The following is a 21715-nucleotide window of genomic DNA, read 5'->3' on the forward strand; positions in this document are numbered from 1 at the left end:
TAGGGGGTGAGGCAGGAGTGGGGGGTAGAGCGGGAGTCGGGGGGGAAGGGGGAGTCGGGGGGGGGAGGGGGGTTGGAGTGGGGGGGAGGGTAGTGGGGGTGGGGGGAGGAGGGTAGTGGGGGTGGTAGGGAGGGTAGTGGGGGGGACATGGACTGTTGTGATTTGCTGTTGAAGACCACTGGAGCAAGTATGTCTTCAATGAATTTAGGTATGTGCAGTTTTAAATGAAACTCTTTCTTCATAACTTAATCATACATATTGTGTAAGGAAAATGCAAAATAGAGAAAACAAAACAAAACAATTTTTTTCTTTGTTTTGCGAAAAGTATTTCTGTTTAATAACCATTCTATAAATAGGAGAATATACTCATGATAGGCCTGACATTGTAGATGTAGTCCAAGAACTACAGACTGTTGGAAATAATAGTCGTTTTTCACACATGAATGTAGCACAATGCGTATGCGTATTTGGCGTGCATTAGTTTTTTTTTGCTGAAAAGCTGCATTATGCGTCATATTATGAATTTTGATGTAAAATTCTGAATTTTGGACATCAAAATTCTGAATTTTGGACATCAAAATTCTGAATTTTATAGACAATAGACAATAGACAATAGACAATAGGTGCAGGAGTAGGCCATTCAGCCCTTCGAGCCAGCACCGCCATTCAATGCGATCATGGCTGATCACTCTCAATCAGTACCCCGTTCCTGCCTTCTCCCCATACCCCCTCACTCCGCTATCCTTAAGAGCTCTATCCAGCTCTCTCTTGAAAGCATCCAACGAACTGGCCTCCACTGCCTTCTGAGGCAGAGAATTCCACACCTTCACCACCCTCTGACTGAAAAAGTTCTTCCTCATCTCCGTTCTAAATGGCCTACCCCTTATTCTCAAACTGTGGCCCCTTGTTCTGGACTCCCCCAACATTGGGAACATGTTATCTGCCTCTAATGTGTCCAATCCCCTAATTATCTTATATGTTTCAATAAGATCCCCCCTCATCCTTCTAAATTCCAGTGTATACAAGCCCAATCGCTCCAGCCTTTCAACATACGACAGTCCCGCCATTCCGGGAATTAACCTAGTGAACCTACGCTGCACGCCCTCCATAGCAAGAATATCCTTCCTCAAATTTGGAGACCAAAACTGCACACAGTACTCCAGGTGCGGTCTCACCAGGGCCCGGTACAACTGTAGAAGGACCTCTTTGCTCCTATACTCAACTCCTCTTGTTACGAAGGCCAACATTCCATTGGCTTTCTTCACTGCCTGCTGAACCTGCATGCTTCCTTTCATTGACTGATGCACTAGGACACCCAGATCTCGTTGAACTCCCCCTCCTCCTAACTTGACACCATTCAGATAATAATCTGCCTTTCTATTCTTACTTCCAAAGTGAATAACCTCACACTTACCTACATTAAACTGCATCTGCCATGTATCCGCCCACTCACACAACCTGTCCAAGTCACCCTGCAGCGTTATTGCATCTTCCTCACAATTCACACTACCCCCCAACTTAGTATCATCTGCAAATTTGCTAATGGTACTTTTAATCCCTTCGTCTAAGTCATTAATGTATATCGTAAATAGCTGGGGTCCCAGCACCGAACCTTGCGGTACCCCACTGGTCACTGCCTGCCATTCCGAAAGGGACCCATTTATCCCCACTCTTTGCTTTCTGTCTGTCAACCAATTTTCTATCCATGTCAGTACCCTACCCCCAATACCATGTGCCCTAATTTTGCCCACTAATCTCCTATGTGGGACCTTGTCGAAGGCTTTCTGAAAGTCGAGGTACACCACATCCACTGACTCTCCCTTGTCAATTTTCCTAGTTACATCCTCAAAAAATTCCAGTAGATTTGTCAAGCATGATTTCCCCTTCGTAAATCCATGCTGACTCGGAATGATCCCGTTACTGCTATCCAAATGCTCAGCAATTTCGTCTTTTATAATTGACTCCAGCATCTTCCCCACCACTGATGTCAGACTAACTGGTCTATAATTACCCGTTTTCTCTCTCCCTCCTTTCTTAAAAAGTGGGATAACATTTGCTATCCTCCAATCCACAGGAACTGATCCTGAATCTATAGAACATTGAAAAATGATCTCCAATGCTTCCACTATTTCTAGAGCCACCTCCTTAAGTACTCTGGGATGCAGACCATCAGGCCCTGGGGATTTATCAGCCTTCAGTCCCATCAGTCTACCCAAAACCATTTCCTGCCTAATGTGGATTTCCTTCAGTTCCTCCATCACCCTAGGTTCTCCGGCCCCTAGAACATTTGGGAGATTGTGTGTATCTTCCTCAGTGAAGACAGATCCAAAGTAACGGTTTAACTCGTCTGCCATTTCTTTGTTCCCCATAATAAATTCCCCTGCTTCTGTCTTCAAGGGACCCACATTTGCCTTGACTATTTTTTTCCTCTTCACGTACCTAAAAAAACTTTTGCTATCCTCCTTTATATTATTGGCTAGTTTACCCTCGTACCTCATCTTTTCTCCCCGTATTGCCTTTTTAGTTAACTTTTGTTGCTCTTTAAAAGAGTCCCAATCCTCCGTCTTCCCACTCTTCTTTGCTACGTTATACTTCCTCTCCTTAATTTTTATGCTGTCCCTGACTTCCCTCGTCAGCCACAGGTGTCTCTTACTCCCCTTAGAGTCTTTCCACCTCTTTGGAATAAATTGATCCTGCAACCTCTGCATTATTCCCAGGAATACCTGCCATTGCTGTTCTACCGTCTTCCCTGCTAGGGCCTCCTTCCAGTCAATTTTGGCCAGCTCCTGCCTCATGCCTCTGTAATCCCCTTTGCTATACTGTAATACCGACACTTCCGATTTTCCCTTCTGCCTTTCCATTTGCAGAGTAAAACTTATCATGTTGTGATCACTGCCTCCTAATGGCTCTTTTACCTCTAGTCCCCTTATCAGATCAGGATCATTACACAACACTAAATCCAGAATTGCCTTCTCCCTGGTAGGCTCCAGTACAAGCTGTTCTAAGAATCCATCTCGAAGGCACTCTACAAACTCTCTTTCCTGGGGTCCATTTCCAACCTGATTTTCCCAGTCTACCTGCATGTTGAAATCTCCCATAACCACCGTAGCATTACATTTTTGACACGCCAATTTTATCTCCTGATTCAACTTGCACCCTATGTCGAGGCTACTGTTTGGGGGCCTATAGATAACTCCCATAAGGGTCTTTTTACCCTTACAATTTCTCATTTCTATCCATACTGATTCAACATCTCCTGATTCTATGTCACCCCTTGCAAGGGAATGAATATCATTCCTTACCATCAGAGCAACCCCACCCCCTCTGCCCACCTGTCTGTCTTTTCTATACGTTGTGTACCCCTGAATATTCAGTTCCCAGCCCTGGTCCTCTTGTAACCATGTCTCAGTGATCCCTACAACATCATACTTGCCCATGACTAACTGAGCCTCAAGCTCATCCACTTTATTTTTTATACTACGCGCATTTAAGTACAACACTTTAACTTCTGTATTTACCTCCTCTCTCACATCGTTCACAATTGGCCCTGCCCTTAATTTCTTTTCCGCTCTAGAACTTCTGTTCCCATTCTTCCGAGAGTCTTTTGCAATATCTCCTGTATTCCCTTTGACCTCATCTTCATATTCACAATTTGTTAACCCCTCCCCCCCACTACTTAGTTTAAAGCCACAGGTGTCACACTAGCAAACCTGCCTGCCAGAATGTTTGTCCCCCTGCTGTTAAGATGCAACCCGTCCCTTTTGTACAAGTCACCCCTAGCCCAGAAGAGATCCCAGTGGTCCAGAAATCTAAATCCCTGCTCTCTGCACCAGCCCCTCAGCCATAAATTCATACCCTCTATCTCTCTGTTCCTGGCCTCACCAGCACGAGGTACCGGTAGCAGTCCAGAGATAACCACCTTCGACGTCCTACTTCTCAGCGCTTTTCCCAACTCTCTAAACTCCCGCTGTAGCACCTCCTTCCTCTTCCGCCCGACGTCATTCGTGCCCACGTGCACAACGACTTCAGGTTGATCGCCTTCCCTCACTAGGATTTTCTGAAGCCGGTCTGTGATGTGTTGAACCCTGGCACCAGGGAGGCAACAGACCATCCTCAAGTCCCTCCTGCTGCCACAGAATCTTCTGTCCGTCCCTCGGACTATGGAGTCACCGACCACTACGGCTCTTCCAGACTTCGGTCTCCCCTGTCGTGTATCCTTGCCAACAGGTCCGCCACTCGGACTGGAAACGTCTTCTGCCCCGACAGTTCCCAAGAGGGTATACCTATTTGCAATAGGCACAGCCACTGGGGTGTCCTGTAGTCCACGTCCACTCCCCCCGGAAACAGTCTCCCACCTTCGCTCGACCTGGACCCTTGGCGTGACAGCCTCACAATAGGTCCTGTCGAGGAAACTCTCGCATTCCCGGATGGCCCTGAGGTCATCCAACTGCCTCTCCAACTCCACCACACGTCCCTTCAGGAGCTGCACCTGGACACAGTTCTTGCAGGTGTAGCTCCCAGAAGCTCCCGCGACGTCCCTGTCTTCCCACATCCTGCAGGAAACACACCGCACCAACTTTTCCGCCATCACCTTGTGCCTATAACCAGCTCTGGCTTAAAACAATGGTATCCTCCTCACCTCAGCCTCCTCGCGGAAGACTCGCAGCCAAAGACTCGCACTTTTCTCACTGGGCACTTCCCTCACTGGGCTGCACCTGAACAGGGCTGCACCCTTTTGCAAGTATTGCTTATATTACCAATTAAATTGCCTGATTGTCCAATTTACCTGACTTCTCACTTAAACTAGCACTTACTTTAATGCTCAGCCAACGGGCGTCCTTGCTCTGCTCCCGGACTTTTGAAATTGACTACTAGCTTCCTTTTGGCGCTCTTTTTAAACTGCCTGCTCAACTGTGATTGGCACTTACTTTAGTGCTCAGCCAACGGGCGTCCTTGCTCTGCTCCCGGACTTTTGAAATTGACTACTAGCTTCCTTTTGGCGCTCTTTTTGGACATCAAAATTCTGAATTTGTAAAATCAAATGTTGGGAGGTCTGATAGTTGTTCTTCAAGTGGAAGGCGCAGACGGGTTTTAGATGGATTGGCTCTCAGGTGATTCTCTTTGTGGTTTGAGGACAGATTGATTAAAGCCTCACACAGAGTAACTTCTGCCTCAAGGAAGTCAGCACTTTGGGTTGTAAGACACGGGTCATCTGCATAAATGAAACTACTGGTGTTGGGATGGATAGGCTGGTCATTAACATAGATATTGAACAAGGTGGGTGCCAGGACACTTCCTTGAGGGAGGACGTTGAGGGAAGTCTCTCATACTGGAAATTAAGGACTCTTTCCTCAACATACAGAAAATATTTCATGCATTTTTCCAGAACGTTGGCATCCTTCTGAATTATAATGCCCAGAATTCACCACAATACTCTTGCTGAAGCCTCAGCCATGTTTGACCTTGGCAGCATGAAAACTTGTTTGCTTACCGGATAGAATTCTCTGCTATTACAGCTCTGCCACCCTGTTTTCTCCCCTTCTGTGACCAGAGTCATCCATGGTTTCACAAACTTGATTGTTGCTGTTTTTTCTTGGGTGTCAGTTCCCCCCTCCCAAACCTCCACCAATATCCAACTGTTTGAGAGGGGGATGGCCACAAAACTTCCTGCACGTACTGCTGCCAGGGGTCTCTGCTTGTGATGAGACCAGCTCATTAAACATGCCATTCACGGGCATCCCATATGAATTCATCCATGGAAGCTGTCCCAGATTTACCACATTGTGCAAGAGGAGCTTGCCACTGGGCTAGCTCTCCAACCCTGAACCCCCTGCCATGGTCTGAGCACCTTAGTTGCTCCCTTTTAAGTTAGTGTAAACGTGACTGATTCCAATCTAACGTCCCTTTTGATTTTATTTTAATGAACAAAAGTGGTCAAGAAAGTTAAAAATTGTTGCTGCTCATCAACTGGCTGGTACCTCTGTTGGGCATAACTTTCTAAAACATGACATTAGCTCCAGCTCTGTCGCTGGTCTCTGTGAGAGGTGCCTTCTCTTCGGTCTGTCCTCCTCCTTCATCACTGTCAATGGCTGCAGCCTTCTGCTTAAGGATAGCAGAGTCAGGGGGTATGGGGAGAAGGCAGGAACGGAGTACTGATTGAGAATGATCAGCCATGATCACATTGAATGGCGGTGCTGACTCGAAGGGCCGAATGGCCTCCTCCTGCACCTATTGTCTACTGTCTATTGACTTACCACCTCCTGGTCGGTTCTCCTCCCCTGCCACTACTGTCGATGTTTATTATTTCCAGTATACCCACTGTATCATAATAACCTTTCCACCAAACCTGGTAAGGAATTGTGAAAAGTAGGTCCCTGGTCAGGTTAAAGGAAAAGTTAAAGACCTGGAGCTAGGTAAGTTTAAACAGAGCATGGGAACCAGGGCCTGATGATTTTAATAAGAGCGCAGAAACTGGTGCCCTGAAGGCAACACAGGGACAGGGGCCATGGAGAGTTTCCTGCAAACTTCACCTGGTGTGTAATATGTCAAACAATGGGATTTTCAAATAGTCGGGGAGCAAACTATCAGAGTTTTATGATACATATATGTAAAAATAGGAAAGGTTGGCTAACTTGCTAAATTTTAATTAAACATAAGCAAATCTATGTAGGATTGTGTAGATGCTTAAAAAGAACAGTTTTTTGTTTGACTTCTCTACTTATTGCATCCAAACTCCCGTTTTCTATTGAGGGTGGCATATGGCACTCCTCTTAGACCCACTGGCTCACAGTGCCAGCGACCTAGGTCCAGTCCTGACCTCCAGTGCTGTTGATGTAGTTTCCACATTCTTCCTGCAATCATGTGGGTTCCCTACACGGCTGTAGTTTCTTTCCACATCCCAAGATGTACAGGTTGGCAGGTTAATCAGCCATTGTAAATTGCCTCCAATATGTAGGTGAGTGGTAGAATCTGGGTGATTGAGGGGGGAGTACGATTAATGCAAATTAGGTGTTCATGTTGTTGTGGACTAAATGGGCCAAAGGGCCTGTCCCTTTGCTATATCTCTCTATGATTCTATGACTCTATAATTTTTTTCACTAGATTTTAAAAATGCAAAGTTAATCTAAATGAATGGTGGAGAAAAACATTTTTTTGTTTGAACTTGCAGATGTTTATATATGTCAAAAATTTACTTGAACTGAAAGCAATATTTTTATTTTTCTAGTGCAAACAGTGTACTGGAGATCCACAATGGCTTTTTTGCATGGGATAGCCATTCTGAAAAATCGATTCTTCAGGATATCTCAATAAAAATTCTCAAAAGTAAAGTTACAGTTGTTGTAGGCAAGGTAAGTTAATATATTGATAATATGTGGTTTAATGCCACTTCTATTGACATGCTGTTTCTGATATGAAAGGTCATGTTAGATTGCAAATACAAACTTTGGCGGTAGGGTGGTCACAGTTTATAATCAAGCAAGTTTGAGGTGTTCAAAATTGTGGTATTTCATAAAGTAAAGATAACAAAACCCAGCCATTTAGAAGTAAAACTGGAAGTAATTTTTTCGTGCCAAGGTAATAGAAATCCAGTCTTCTCTTCCCAGATGGCTTGATAGTTTTGTATGTTAAAGAATGAGAGTAAACTTACCATGGGAGATGGATCAAAACAACACTTCTACTATTTTTAATCAAGTATTGGAAGGCAGCCAAGTCAAATGTTTCATCTGGCAGAAGAGACATAAAAGTTTAAAATTTGCAGTTGGTTGTGAACACAATGCACGATATGAAAATGTACAAATTTAAATCGCCCTTTAAAATTTGTTTCCATTAATACGTAACTTTGTTAATTAAGGTGATGGCCATAGTAATATGAATGGAACACTGAGTTTTGAGCATCTTGAATCAGTATCAGGGATTTCGAATGTGAAATGGATACAGAATAAATTTCTGCCTCCTTCCTAAAATAGCTGAAGCTGTTTTGAATCAAATTACGTTATTCTTTATGCTATTTTTGATGTTACTTACATATATCCTTAAAAAGCTGGCAATTCAAAAAATTATAAAGTTTCATTTATTCATATACCTGCAATAATAAGGGGGTTAACATCATTATATGAAAGCTTGAATGACAAGGTATCAATATTAAGAGACATAATTTTCATGGTGCCTTTCCAGAAAATTAGAATGTGATTTGATGAAGGAGAGTTGGAAAAGCTGTTTTCTTTGGTGGGAGAATGCAGAAAAAAGGACCACAATTTTAATTTAAGCCAAACTCTAAAATAGATAGAATTTATCTTTTGGAAATTTATACATTCTAATTATTCACACTTCCCCATCAAGCAAGCCACATCCTTCCAATTGTGCTCATGCATTTTTGTTTGGAGTGGCATTATCTGCTTCAAACAAAGCCAACTGCTGCTTTATATATATATTTGACTCCAAATTCAACCATGTAGCATTATTTGTTTCAGTTCTATGTGGTTAAAAAAGAATTTTCTTGGAATGAAACACAATAATGACCACTTGTGGGTGGTTTTATTTTATTCCTCACATAAGAAACACTCATCAATGGCCCCATCTGGGATGACTAGCACTATCAATAGAATTATGCTGGGCTGGGACTTCACAGTTAAATCCTACTGTGTTACCTTATAACCATTGACCCTGCCCAAACCACCAAACTTATGCCCCAATACGCAAATGCCTGAAACCCTAAAGTCTAACCCACTGCTATCTCCCTCACCCTGACATTGGCTACTCTTGTACCTTGTCACCAGGAACCAGTTCAGCCAATTCAATGCAAAACCATCAACCTCATGCCCCAATCTGGACTCTGACCAGAAGCCCTATTCTTCCTCCTCCCCCACACAAAAGTGCATCTCGATCTTGGATGTTATGTTATTCTTTGCGCAACTAAAGTGTAAATAGTAGACTGCATAACGCTTCATAGCACTGAGATCTTGAAGCAATTATAGTGTAATAGTGCCTAGTGTTTCATCACCAACATTTCTAGTTTATTCTGACCCTCACTTCATCTACCATTGGCCCCAATAAGCCCACAATTCTTTGAGTTGTAACCCATTTTATGTTTAATGGTTATTTCCCCCACTTCAAGTTGGAACTCTTTTTACCTTCCCTCCAATTACATTTAATGCTGCAAATATTAGAATTCTGATTGCCATCCCTGCATCCCTTGGAACGAAGTTGACTTGAGTCTGCACATCTCTGGCATGTATTCTGAAACATGTAATGCTTGATCAATGGCCTTTAGCACGGTTCTGCCAAACCACAAACATAATGATAGCTTTGCAGTCAGTATCAGCAGAAGAATAATAGGGGAAAAATAGAGAAAAGGAGCATTAATAACTGATTTTCATCAACTTTTGTTAATTTTTAGGTTGGGAGTGGAAAATCATCCCTTATCTCTGCCATATTAGGAGAAATGATCCCTGTGTCTGGTCATGTAGTATGGCAATCAACTGATCAACCTGTGGCATATTCGGCACAAACAGCATGGCTGAGAAATGCCTCTTTACAGGATAACATCGTGTTTGGAGAAAGCTTTGACGAAGAGCGTTTTCAGACCGTGATTGAGGCTTGTGCACTTCAGCCTGATATTGCCATTTTACCAGCAGGGCGGCTGACAGAAATTGGAGAGAAAGTAAGTGCATGGAAACATTTATGGGCAGCTTCCTTTGGGGTTTCTTGGTGCAAGGCTGTAGGGAACATCTCAAAGGAGGGAGGAATACCAGGTAAGTGGAAAGGTTAAAAAAGTGAATTTGAGAACTTAGGTGTTGAAGACACAGCCAACAGTGATGTAGTAATTAAACACTTAAGTGCCCAAATCGGTGGAGCTTATGTTGGAGATTGCAGGTCAGGAGGAGATTAAAGAAATATCTAAAGAAGTGGCAGTCAGAATAATAGTATACTTACATGATCTGAAGTTTGAGGTTAATATGACATCAATATTCAGCCTTGGATAGTTGCGAGAGAGAAAGATAGAGTAGACGCGGAGATGATGAAGTTAGTCTTTTCATTCTGGTGTGAAAAATATTTTTGTTCATAGGTTGATATAACACGGATACAAGCCTTTCGGCCCAACTTGCCTATGTTGCCTAAGAGGCCCCATCTATTCTAGTCCCACCTGCCCATGTTTGTACCTGTTCAAATATCTTTTAACTGTTGTTATAGTACATGCCTCAACTACCTCCTCTAGTAGCTTATTCCATATACCCACCACCCTCTGTGTGGAAAAGGTTGCACCTCAGGTTCCTATTAAATATTTCCCCCCTCAGGTGTTCTCGACCTGAAACATCACCTATTCCTATCTCTAGAGATGCTGACAGACCTGCTGAGTTACTCCAGCTTTTTGTGTCTTATCTTCGGTGCAAACCAACATCTGCAGTTCCTTCCTACACTTCTAAAGTCTTTGCCATGATTTTTTTTCTCTCCAGGGGATTAACCTGAGTGGTGGCCAGAAACAGCGTGTTAGCATTGCACGAGCACTCTATTCAAGGTATGGATTCAGTTTTAATGAGTTTGATAGAATAGGAAGACACTTACTTGTTATTTGATAAAAGGGTTATCTTCAAGTGGGACAATATGATTAAGTAGAAGCAGCTGTTTTTACAAGTGGTGCAAATCTAATGTTATCAATAGTAAAAAGGAAAGAAAGTTGGTGATGTTGGACATTACATTTTTAGACCAATGTAGCTCCCCCTTCTGGTTGGGTTCTAATTCTAGAATAGAATGGAAATCAATGATGGATCTATTCTATGGCATAAACGCCCAAAGTGCACGTGAGCTGAGCCACTGGCACTGGCCTTGAAACTTAATGCAGGTCTTTGGGTTAATAGGGCTTGTCCCTAGTTAGATCACTGCTTTGGCATCCTGGACATACATCTCAAGGTCATCTTCATTGGTTGACCATCGAGTTTAGTATTGTCAGTTGTGCAGTCTTTGTTGGTGAGCCAGAGTATGGCTGGAGATGCACAGCTGGGGATGATGGGATTATAGGAAAGACACTGGGACGTGCAGATGCTGAGAACTTCCTGCTCTCTCGCACTATGATGACTTGGTCCTGTCGGCATCCTTCACAGTTAACTCAGGCCCTTTTGATCATAGCACACCAGCCGGTTCTATCCTGGGCCCAAATCTCCAGCTCTCTTGCAGAATGTGTTTGAGGCTATCTTTGATACAATTTTCTTAGATATACCTGGTTCTGGTGTCCCTGTGCAAGAACTCCATAAAGGATCTGACATGGCTTATGGGAGTTGTCCATGCAGATTAAGTGGCCTGTCCAGCATAACTGTGCCCTCAGGATTATGGCCTCATTCCTGACTAGACCAGGGCTGTCCAGAACTTGCGTAAGATGCAAAGTACTGGATAACTCAGCGGGTCAGGTAATGTTTCGGGTCAAGATCCTTCTTCACAGGCTGAAGAGGGGTCCCTACCCAAAATGTTGCCTGTCCTTCCCTCCAGAGATGCTGCCTGCCCCACTGAGTTACTCCAGGACTCTGTGTTGTACTCGAGATTCCAACATCTGCAGTTCCTTGTGTCTCCTGTCCAGAAGATCTAAGTTGGCCATCTTGTCCTGCCAGTTGATCCCCATGAGTGACCTCGGAGATTTCATGTGGAATACTTCAGCTGTTTGATATGTTTCCAAAAAACATCCAAGTTTCACAGCCATACAAAAGGCTTGTGAAGATGACTGCTTTGTACACATTAATTTTGGTTGACAGCTTGATGTTTCTATGGTTCATCACAGAAGAGTGCAGGCGACCAAGCAGCAAATTGTGTTGCTGATTAAAACCGCCATTTTCATGTTGAGAGTGATATCAGAACGTGATGCTTCCCTGGTACATGAAGTGATTGACTGCCTCAGCTCAGTGCCATTGATGCCTATGTTGAAAGGATGTACTGCAGAGCAAAGATAATAGAGCAGAGCAAGAAAGACCACTTGACCCTAAAAACCGTAGTATGTCATGGCACCATTTTAGTAGGCAGAAACTTGCAGAAACATTTAAAAAGAAAAATAACAAAAATCTGTGAATTGATAGATGAGATATATTCTGCATTTCAATGGTATCATTATACATACTGTTCCCCCAAAATATTGATTGCGAGAGGCATAGTGAGCATCGGACTATGCTGCAGATTTAGTAAGCCATTTTGCTTACTAAAATGGCTCCTTTGCGTACTACACTTCAGTGTAGGCAATTTCAATCTTGTTCCTCTAGTATCTTTTCTGTAGAGTCTGGAGCAGATTGGTGCAGGACCAACAATTCAATAGGTTTTAAATGGCAGTGAATTAAAGGAAGATTTTATTAACAGGCCAAAGTAGTCAATTTTCTTTGAGCATTATTGTTTCACAGGTTTGATCATTTATCTAGCAGCAAAATAAAGAATAAGACATGTCTTCAGTTTAGTTTTGAGACAGCACGGAAACAGGCCCTTCGGCTCACCAAATCCGCGCCGACCAGCGATCCCCGCACACTAATACTATGCTACACACACTATGGAAAATTTACAATTTTACCAAGCCGATTATCCTACAAACTTGTACCTCTTTGGAGTGTGGGAAGAAATCGAAGCTGAATGTTTCTTCCCCTTTCCTGGTTCCACTTTGGGACAGGTACTTGAGCAGAGCCTGGGGATCAAAATTAATAAAGTGTGATCAACAATCAATCGAGCAAGACATTTTGCTTAAGATTTATTTTAAATGTGAAAGTACTTGCCACACATGCATTTGGAAAAAATAATCAAATTGTTTTCTGGACCCATTTGAATCTTGAATTATGTTATAAATTTTGAGACTTTACTGTCTAACATTGCCTCTACATTGAGTTATTCTACCTCATCTTTATCTTAGGTGCCCTTTCGTAATATTGGATGACCCTTTATCATCCTTGGATGTACATGTGGGAAATCAGGTTTTCCACCAAGGGATCATGGGGATTTTAAAGAAGGAAGACAGAACTGCTATCGTTGTAACACACAAACTGGAATATGTTGAGGAAGTTGACTATGTAAGCATGATATCTTGATGAAATTATTGGAGTTTTACTTTAAGACATTAATGTTCATTTTGATGACTGCTGATTCCTGTTGTGTTATCATAGAAAGTATTTAATTAATTAATTCCATTCGGACTATGCTGCAGATTGATTAAATTATTTCACTTCCTTTGAATCATGCATGATTTCTAGCTAATACTGCAATAGGCACTGTGCTCCTGGGTCTCATCCTCTTTATGGAGTTACATAGTATTGCAGTAAATTAAAAGCAAAATATTGTAAGTGCTGGAATGAAAATAGAAATTAAGGGAGTTTCTCAGAAGGTTGAATCATAATTTCCTCCATATCGATATTAGGAAGTTAAATCCATTGTCTTTGTTCTTTAACACAACATTCACTGTTTGCATCCTCGGCCATGGGCTTAACTGTGATTGATTTGAGGAACTTTGAAGAGTCAAGAGTGTTTTATTGTCACATGTCTCAAAACAGAACAATAAAATTCTTACTGTGTAGGAAAGAACTGCAGATGCTGGTTTAAATCGAAGGTAGACACAAAATGCTGGAGTAACTTAGCATATAAACAGCATATTCTTGCAGCAGCACAACAGATATGAAAACATACTACTCTGTAAAACACATAGTAAATACCAAAAGAAGTTCAGTATCTATGGATTTAAAATAAACCAACAATAATAGTGCAAAGTCAAAAATAATGCCCCTCAGTGTATGTAGTGTTTAATAGCCTGATGGTTGTAGGGAAGAAGCCATCTTGCCCTCAAATTCAATTGGAAATTAACTTTGCTACCAATTTCCATCTTGCACTCAAATTCACTTGGAATCGGGGCTACCTCCTGCAGCCCTGCAGAACTCATGGACTTCAGTAACTTCACTACAAATTTCTATCTTGCACTCAAATTCACTTGGACCATCTCTGACACCTCCCACTCCTTTCATGATCTTATCGTCTCAATCACACGAAATAGACTATCAACTGACATCTATTAAAAACCTACTGAGTCATACAACTATCTAGATCACACTTCTTCCCACCCTGCCTCATAGAAAACATAGAAAATAAGTGCAGGAGGAGGCTATTTGGCCCTTCGAGCCAGCACCGCCATTCATTGTGATTGTGGCTGATCATCCACAATCAGCAACCTGTGCCTGTCTTCTCCCCATGTCCCTTGATTCCACTAGCCCCTAGAGCTCTATCTAACTCTTTTAAATTCATCCAGTGAATTGCCTTCTGCGGCAGAGAATTCCACAAATTCACAACTCTGGGCGAAAAAGTTTTTTCTCATCTCAGTTTTAAATGGCCTCCCCTTTATTCTTAGACTGGGGTCCCTGGTTCGAGACTCCCCCAACATTGGGAACATTTTTCCCACATCTAGCTTGTCCAGTTCTTTTATAATTTTATACGTCTCTATAAGATCCCCTCTCATCCTTCTAAACTCCAGTGAATACAAGCTCAGTCTTTCCAATCGTTCCTCATATGACAGTCCCTCCATCCCAGGGATTAACCTTGTGAACCTATGCTGCACTGCCTCGATAGCAAGGACGTCCTTCCTCAAATGAGGAGACCAAAACTGCATACAATACTCCAGATGTGGTCTCACCCGGGCCCCATACAACTGCAGAAGGACCTCTTTGCTCCTACACTAAAATCCTCTCGTAATGAAGACCTGCATGCCATTAGCTTTATTCACTGCCTGCTGTACCTGCACGCTTACTTTCAGTGACTGGTGTTAAAGGACACCAAGGACTCGTTGCACTTCCCCTTTATGTAATCTGACACCTTTGAGATAATAATCCGCCTCCTTGTTTTTGCTGCCAAAGTGGACAACCTCATGTTTATCTACATTATACTGCATCGACCATGCATCTGCCCACTCACTCAACCTGTCCAAGTCACCCTGCAACCTCCTAACATCCTTTTTGCAGTTCACACTGCCACCCAGCTTTGTGTCATCTGCAAAGTTGCTAGTGTTACTTCTAATTCCATCATCCAAATCATTAATATACATTGTAAATAGTTGCGGCCCCAGCACTGAGCCTTGCGGCACTCCACTAGCCACTGCCTGCCATTCTGAAAAGGACCTGTTTATTCCTACTCTTTGCAACCAATTCTCTATCCATGTCAATATCCTGCCCCCAATACCATGTGCTCTAATTTTGCTCATCAGCCTCCCGTGTGGGACCTGATCAAATGCTTTCTGAAATTCTAGATACAATACATCCACTGGCTCTCCTTCATCCATTTTACTTGTCACATCCTCAAAAAATTCCAGAAGATTAGTCAAGCAGGATTTCCCCTTCATAAATCCATGCTGACTTGACCAATCCTTTTACTGCTATTCAAATGTGCCGTTATTACCTCTTTAATAATTGACTCCAGCATCTTCCCCACCACCGATGTCAGGCTAACTGGTCTATAATTCCCCGTTTTCTCTCTCGCTCCTTTCTTGAAAAGTGGGATAACATTAGCTACCCTCCAATCCACAGGAATTGATACTGAATCTATTAAACATTGGAAAATGATCACCAATGCGTCCACGATTTCTAGAGCCACCTCCTTAGGTACCTTGGGATGCAGACCATCAGGCCCTGGGGATTTATCAGCCTTCAGTCCCATCAGTCTACCCAATACTATTTCTCGCCTATCATATCATATATATACAGCCGGAAAACAGGCCTTTTCGGCCCTCCAAGTCCGTGCCGCCCAGCGATCCCCGCACATTAACACTATCCTACACCCACTAGGGACAATTTTTACATTCAAATTTCTTTCAGTTCCTCTGTTTCCCTAGATCCTCTGTCCTCTAGTACATCTGGGAGATTGTGTGTGTCTTCCTTAGTGAAGATAGATCCAAAGTACCTGTTCAACTCTTCTGCCATTTCCTTGTTACTAATAATTTCACCCGTTTCTGCCTTCATGGGACCCACATTTGTCTTTTTCTCTTAACATACCAAAAGAAGCTTTTACTGCCTTTCTTTATATTCTTGGCCAGCTTCCCTTCGTACTTCATTTTCTCAGCCCGTATTGCCCTTTTTGCTACCTTCAGTTATCCTTTGAAAGTTGCCCAATCCTCTGGCTTCCCGCCACTCTTTGCTATGTTATACATCTTTTCTTTTAGTTTTATTCCATCTCTAACTGCCCTTGTCAGCCACGGTTGCCTCTTACTCCCCTTAGAATCTTTCTTCCTCTTTGAAATGAAATGATCCTGCATCTTCCGGATTATGCCCAGAAATTCCTGTCATTGGTGTTCCACTGTCATTCCTGCTAGCATCCTTTTCCATTCGACCTTGGCCAGCTCCTCTCTTATGCCTTCATCGACCCCTTCGTTCAACTGTAACACTGACATTCCTGATTTATCCTTCTCCCTCTCAAATTGCAGATTAATACTTACCCCTACTCCCAATTCTTCCATCTACGCCGCATCTGCGCCCAAGATGAGGTGATCCATGCCAGGATATCTGAGATGTCCTCATTTTTTAGGCAACGCGGGTTCCCCTCTTCAATCATAGATAAAGCTCTCATGTGTGTCTCCTCGGTGCTCCGCTCTTGCTCCCATTGCAAGTTGGATATTATCAAATTTGTAATCTTCTGAATTGTGACTACTCATTTTTAGGTAATTGCTATGCTGGATGGGAAGATTGAAATCCAAGGTACCTACCAGGAGATATCTACCAGGAGACCAGATTTGATAACATTTTGGAAAAATATGACATCAAAAGGTTCGTATTATTACATAAAATACATTACTGTAAAATCTGGAGTGTGAGTCCATTTTAAGAAATGCCTTTCTTGTAAAGTTCACTGCACATTTTGAATAAGTTTATTGGCCAAGTATGCATATACAAGGAATGTGCCTCGGTGCTCCGTGCACAAATGACAACACAAACATACAGTTAACAATTAAGAATAAAGCATAACACATCAAAACAATAAGGATACACCATTACGGTCTAAACATGTGGGTGAAAATAAACCAGAGCAAAAAAGAGACTACAGACTTTGGTTATTGAGTCGAACTATCACTCGTGGGAAAAAGCTGTTTTTATGTCTGGCTGTGGCTGCTTTGACAGTCCGGAGTCACCTTCCAGAGGGGAGTGCTTCAAAGAGTTTGTGACCAGGGTGAGAGGGGACAGAGATGATCTTGCCCGCTCGCTTCCTGGCCCTTGCAGTGTACAGTTCGTCAATGGGAGGAAGGTTGCAGCCAACAACCTTCTCAGCTGTGCGAACGATCCGTTGCAGCCTCAGGATGTCGTGCTTGGTGGCTGAGCCAAACCAGACCATGATGGAGAAGGTGAGGATGGACTCAATGATAGCAGTATAGAATTGGACCATCATTGCCTGTGGCAGATTGTGTTTCTTCAGTTGCCGCGGGAAGTACATCCTCTGTTGGGGCTTTTTGACTGTGGAGTCGATGGTGGCCCCCCATTTAAGGTCCCTGGAGATGATAGTTCCGAGGAACTTAAATGACTCCACAGATGTGACTATGGTGTTGTTGATGGTGAGTGGGGAGAGAGGAGTGGAATCTCTTCGAAAGTCTACAATTAGTTCCACTGTCTTGAGAGCATTGAGCTCCAGGTTGTTGCGATGGCACCAGGACTCCAGCTGTGTTACTTCCCATCTGTAGGCAGATTCCTCCCCATCCTGGATCAGTCCAATCAGGGTAGTGTCATCCGCAAACTTGAGGAGCTTGACAGAGGAGTCTGTAGAGGTGCAGTCGTTGGTGCAGAGAGAGTAAAGGAGAGGGGAGAGTACGCAGCCTTGCGGAGCTCCTATGCTGGGGGTCTGCGGGTCCGAGATGTGCTTTCCCAGCCTCACACGCTGCTTCCTGTCCGTCAGGAAGTTGATGATCCACTGACAGAGGGGTTCAGGCACAGTCAGCTGGGAGAGTTTGTAGTGTAGTAGCTCTGGCACAAATGTGTTAAAAGCAGAGCTAAAGTCCACAAACAGAATCCTGGCATAGGTCCCCTAGTGGTCTAGGTGCTGGTGGATGAAGTGCAGGCCTAGGTTGACTGTGTGATCCGATCTATTGGCCCTGTATTCAAACTGCAGGGGGTCCAGCAGGTGGTTCGTGATGTTTTTCAGCTGGGCCAGCACGTCTTTCAAAGGTCTTCATGACTACAGAGGTAAGTGCGACAGTCATTAAGATCAGCGATCCTTGTCTTTTACCAACTATTCTTTGTCTACATAATGGAGCGCTCCTTATTTTCTAAACTGTCCACAATATGGGAAGCCTGCTGCCTAAATGACAAGGTTTGGCAAGTTTGAAAACAAAACTTACAACTTGTGTTTATACTACAATATTTGGGAGTCAGGACAGTAAATAAACTCCATATGACTTGTATTTCATGGCAGCAGGACTGCAGTTGTGGTCCAACAACGTTGGAGAGGCAAGTCAAAAGCAGGGATGCCAATATTCCTTGAGAGAGTGAGAATGGAGGGACCAGACAAGCAGCAGGAGCTTGGAAACCATTAGTTTCCTTTGATTGACACAAAGTGCTGGAGTAACTCAGCGGGTTAGGCAGCATCTCTAGAGAAACCCATCCTTTTTCTCCAGAGATGCTGTCTGACCCGCTGAGTTACTCCAGCACTTTGTGTCTATCTTTGGTATAAACCAGCATCTACAGTTCTTTGTTCTAAGTTCCATTGACTCTCCATCAGCTGGGCACTAAGAATATAGGAGAGGTATCAACTATTAGTAAGTCAAGTTGCCAAAATTTAGAGTATCTAAGTTCATAGCTCCCCGAAAGTGGCAACACAAGTTGATAAAAGAGTGGTTAAGAAGGTATATGGTATGCTTTAGATTATTTTTTTAGATTTAGAGATACAGCGCGGAAACAGGTCCTTCGGCCCACCGGGTCCGCACCGCCCAGCGATCCCCGCACATTAACACTATCCTACACACACTAGGGAGAATTATTACATTTGCCCAGCCAATTAACCTACATACCTGTACGTCTTTGGAGTGTGGGAGGAAACCGAAGATCTCGGAGAAAACCCACGCAGGTCACGGGGAGAACGTACAAACTCCGGCAGACGGCGCCCGTAGTCAGGATCGAACCTGAGTCTCCGGCGCTGCATTCGTTTAAGGCAGCAACTCTACCGCTGCGCCACCGTGCTTGCTTTTATTGTTCAGGGCATTGGGTATAAGAGTCACAAAGTCATTATGCAACTTTATAGGACTTTGGTTGGACCACAATTAGAATATCGCATACAGTTCTGGTCACCACATTACAGGAAGAACGTGGAGAATTTAGAAAGGGTGCAGAGGTTTAGCAGAATGATAACTGGATTAGGAGGTTTTAGCTACAGGGAAAGGTTGGGCAGTCTTGGATTGTTTTCTCTGGAACGCCAGAGGTTGTGGGGAGACCTGATAAAACTGTATAGAATTATTAGAGGCATAGGTGGGTAGAGAGGTGCATAGATAGGCAGAATCTTTTTCTCAAGATGGAAAAATCAAATCAAGATTAGAGGGGCAAAGTTTAAAGGAGATGTGTGGACCAACTTTTTTTCCACTCCACATGAGTGCCTGGAACACACTGCTATGGGTGAAAGTTGCAGCAGATACAATAGCAGCATTAAGAAACTTTTGGATAGTCATATAGATATACAGGGAATGGAAGAATATGGATTATGTGTAGGTGGATATGAGATGGTCTTGGCATCATGTTCGGTACTAATATTGTGGACCGAAGGGTCTGATCTTGTGCTGCACTTTTTATTGTCTATGTTCTATTTATTCAAATTCTGCTTCTGCTTACCAAGTGCATCGCCAATGGTCCTTCAATCCCTTCAGTGGTTCTCAATTACTATCTGATTGGCTTTTCATTCCCAGCTGTAATAAACTCATTATTTGTAACATAAATCTATATTCAACAATTCTATATGATGGTTGACAGAAAATATCATGAGCCACTTTTACGAAATGCTTTCCCTAGTGACAACTTGGGAGCTGGAAAAATGCTGAGTGTTTCTTAAAGACTCTTTGTGTCCTTCTGCTGCTCTGAAATTTGACAACAATGCAGCACCATTGAGCTACGCCAGTCTTGTCGGTTCTAGATAGCCAATAAGCTAGCAATAATGTGGAATCTGGCATATCTTTGCCTTTTAATGAGCAATTGTGACTGCATTTTATTGCAAAGTCTCAGAATCAAGACTGGACTTTCAAGCTTCCATAGCAATTGTGCGATCTGTGACAAAAGGCTTTAAAAAAGGAGCCTCATCGATCATATTTGTGGCCAAGATGGACAGAGTGGTCCAACTTGAACAGATACCCACTATCTAAGCAATCTTAAAGCCGCCCTTCTCACCACAAATTAACACATATTATCTTCTCTCACTAGTGCATGGCACTAGGAATAATGTAGAGGTTACTGCATTTTGAGATCTTGTTTTTTAGCATTTTACCCCCACCATCATCTAGGACCTTAAAGTTTTGAGTGTGAGACCTCAAAGTTCATTCTGTATGCTGTTGCTTACAACATGGATTACAGCTTATGATTTGCATCCTACTATGTTCCATAAATGCTCTGTACCCTTGATTAATCTGGCATTATGGGGAAATATAGAATTTGGTTGTCATGTTGACTGAAACAACTGCTTGCCTGTCCTTGTGACAATTCAATTCTCATCTATTTTGTTCCTGCATTTTGCTTGGCCCCATAAGCCAAACTTAGGACTGTTTTCTTTCACTGCTGGAGTAACTCAGCGGGTTAGGCAGCATCTCTGCAGAAACTGGATAGTGGTTTGGTAGTGCTATGATCTTGGGAAATTCGAGTACATTCCCACCATTCCTTGCTATACTGATCTCAATGCAGTGGGGATGAGATGAACTTTAACCTGTGATCTAGGAATATTAATATCAAAATACAAGGAGCTGCAGATGCTGGTTTACAAAAAAACCCCCACCAGTGCTGGAGTAACGCAACAGGTCAGGCAGCATCTCTGGAATACCTGGATAGGTGACATTTTAATAATAATAATAATAATAATAATGCATTACATTTATATAGCGCTTTTCATACACTCAAAGACGCTTTACAGGGATTTAAAGAACATAGGGAAGTGAATAAATAGATAAATAAGTAAACGAACAGAGAAAGGAGACAGAAGGTGAGGTGACCTTCAGTGGTTGAAGGCAGTACTGAACAGATGAGACTTCAGTGATGTTTTGAATGTGGTGAGTGAGGAGGAGTCTCTGACGGTTTGGGGTAGTGAGTTCCATAGGGTGGGAGCAGCGATGGAGAAAGCCCTGTCCCCCCAGGATCTGAGTTTGGTCCGGATGGGGGGGGATAGGAGATTGGCAGCAGCAGAGTGGAGGGTGCAGGTGGGAGTGTGCCTGTGGAGGAGGTCAGTCAGGTAGGATGGGGCCAGGTTATGGAGGGCTTTGTAGGTCATGAGGAGGATTTTGTACTGGATTCTCTGCGGGATGGGGAGCCAGTGGAGTTTGTAAAGGACGGGGGTGATATGGTCACGGATCGGGGTGTGGGTGAGTAGACGGGCAGCGGAGTTTTGAATGTATTGAAGTTTACTGATGATTTTTGAGGGTGCGCCATAGAGGAGGCTGTTGCAGTAGTCCAGACGGGAGGTGATGAAGGCGTGGATGAGGGTTTCTGCAGCTGTGGAGGAGAGGGATGGACGGAGACGGGCAAGGTGGAAGAAGGCTGTCTTTGTGATGTGTTTGATG

General features: G+C 43.3%; 1 protein-coding gene across 2 annotated transcripts in view; it reads left to right on the forward strand.

The window, feature by feature from the left end:
- The window catches only part of LOC144592904 (ATP-binding cassette sub-family C member 9-like), a 139507-nt gene that overhangs the window by 90466 nt on the left and 27326 nt on the right, over positions 1 to 21715 (forward strand). For both annotated transcript variants that reach the window (XM_078398153.1, XM_078398152.1), the window contains exons 15-19: positions 7226 to 7349; positions 9398 to 9661; positions 10455 to 10516; positions 12872 to 13028; positions 16646 to 16751. In XM_078398153.1, coding sequence (XP_078254279.1) covers positions 7226 to 7349; positions 9398 to 9661; positions 10455 to 10516; positions 12872 to 13028; positions 16646 to 16751 — 713 coding nt within the window. The remainder of the gene's footprint in view (positions 1 to 7225; positions 7350 to 9397; positions 9662 to 10454; positions 10517 to 12871; positions 13029 to 16645; positions 16752 to 21715) is intronic.

This window comes from Rhinoraja longicauda, chromosome 4 (genome assembly GCF_053455715.1).
Source record: "Rhinoraja longicauda isolate Sanriku21f chromosome 4, sRhiLon1.1, whole genome shotgun sequence".
NCBI lineage: Eukaryota > Metazoa > Chordata > Chondrichthyes > Rajiformes > Arhynchobatidae > Rhinoraja > Rhinoraja longicauda.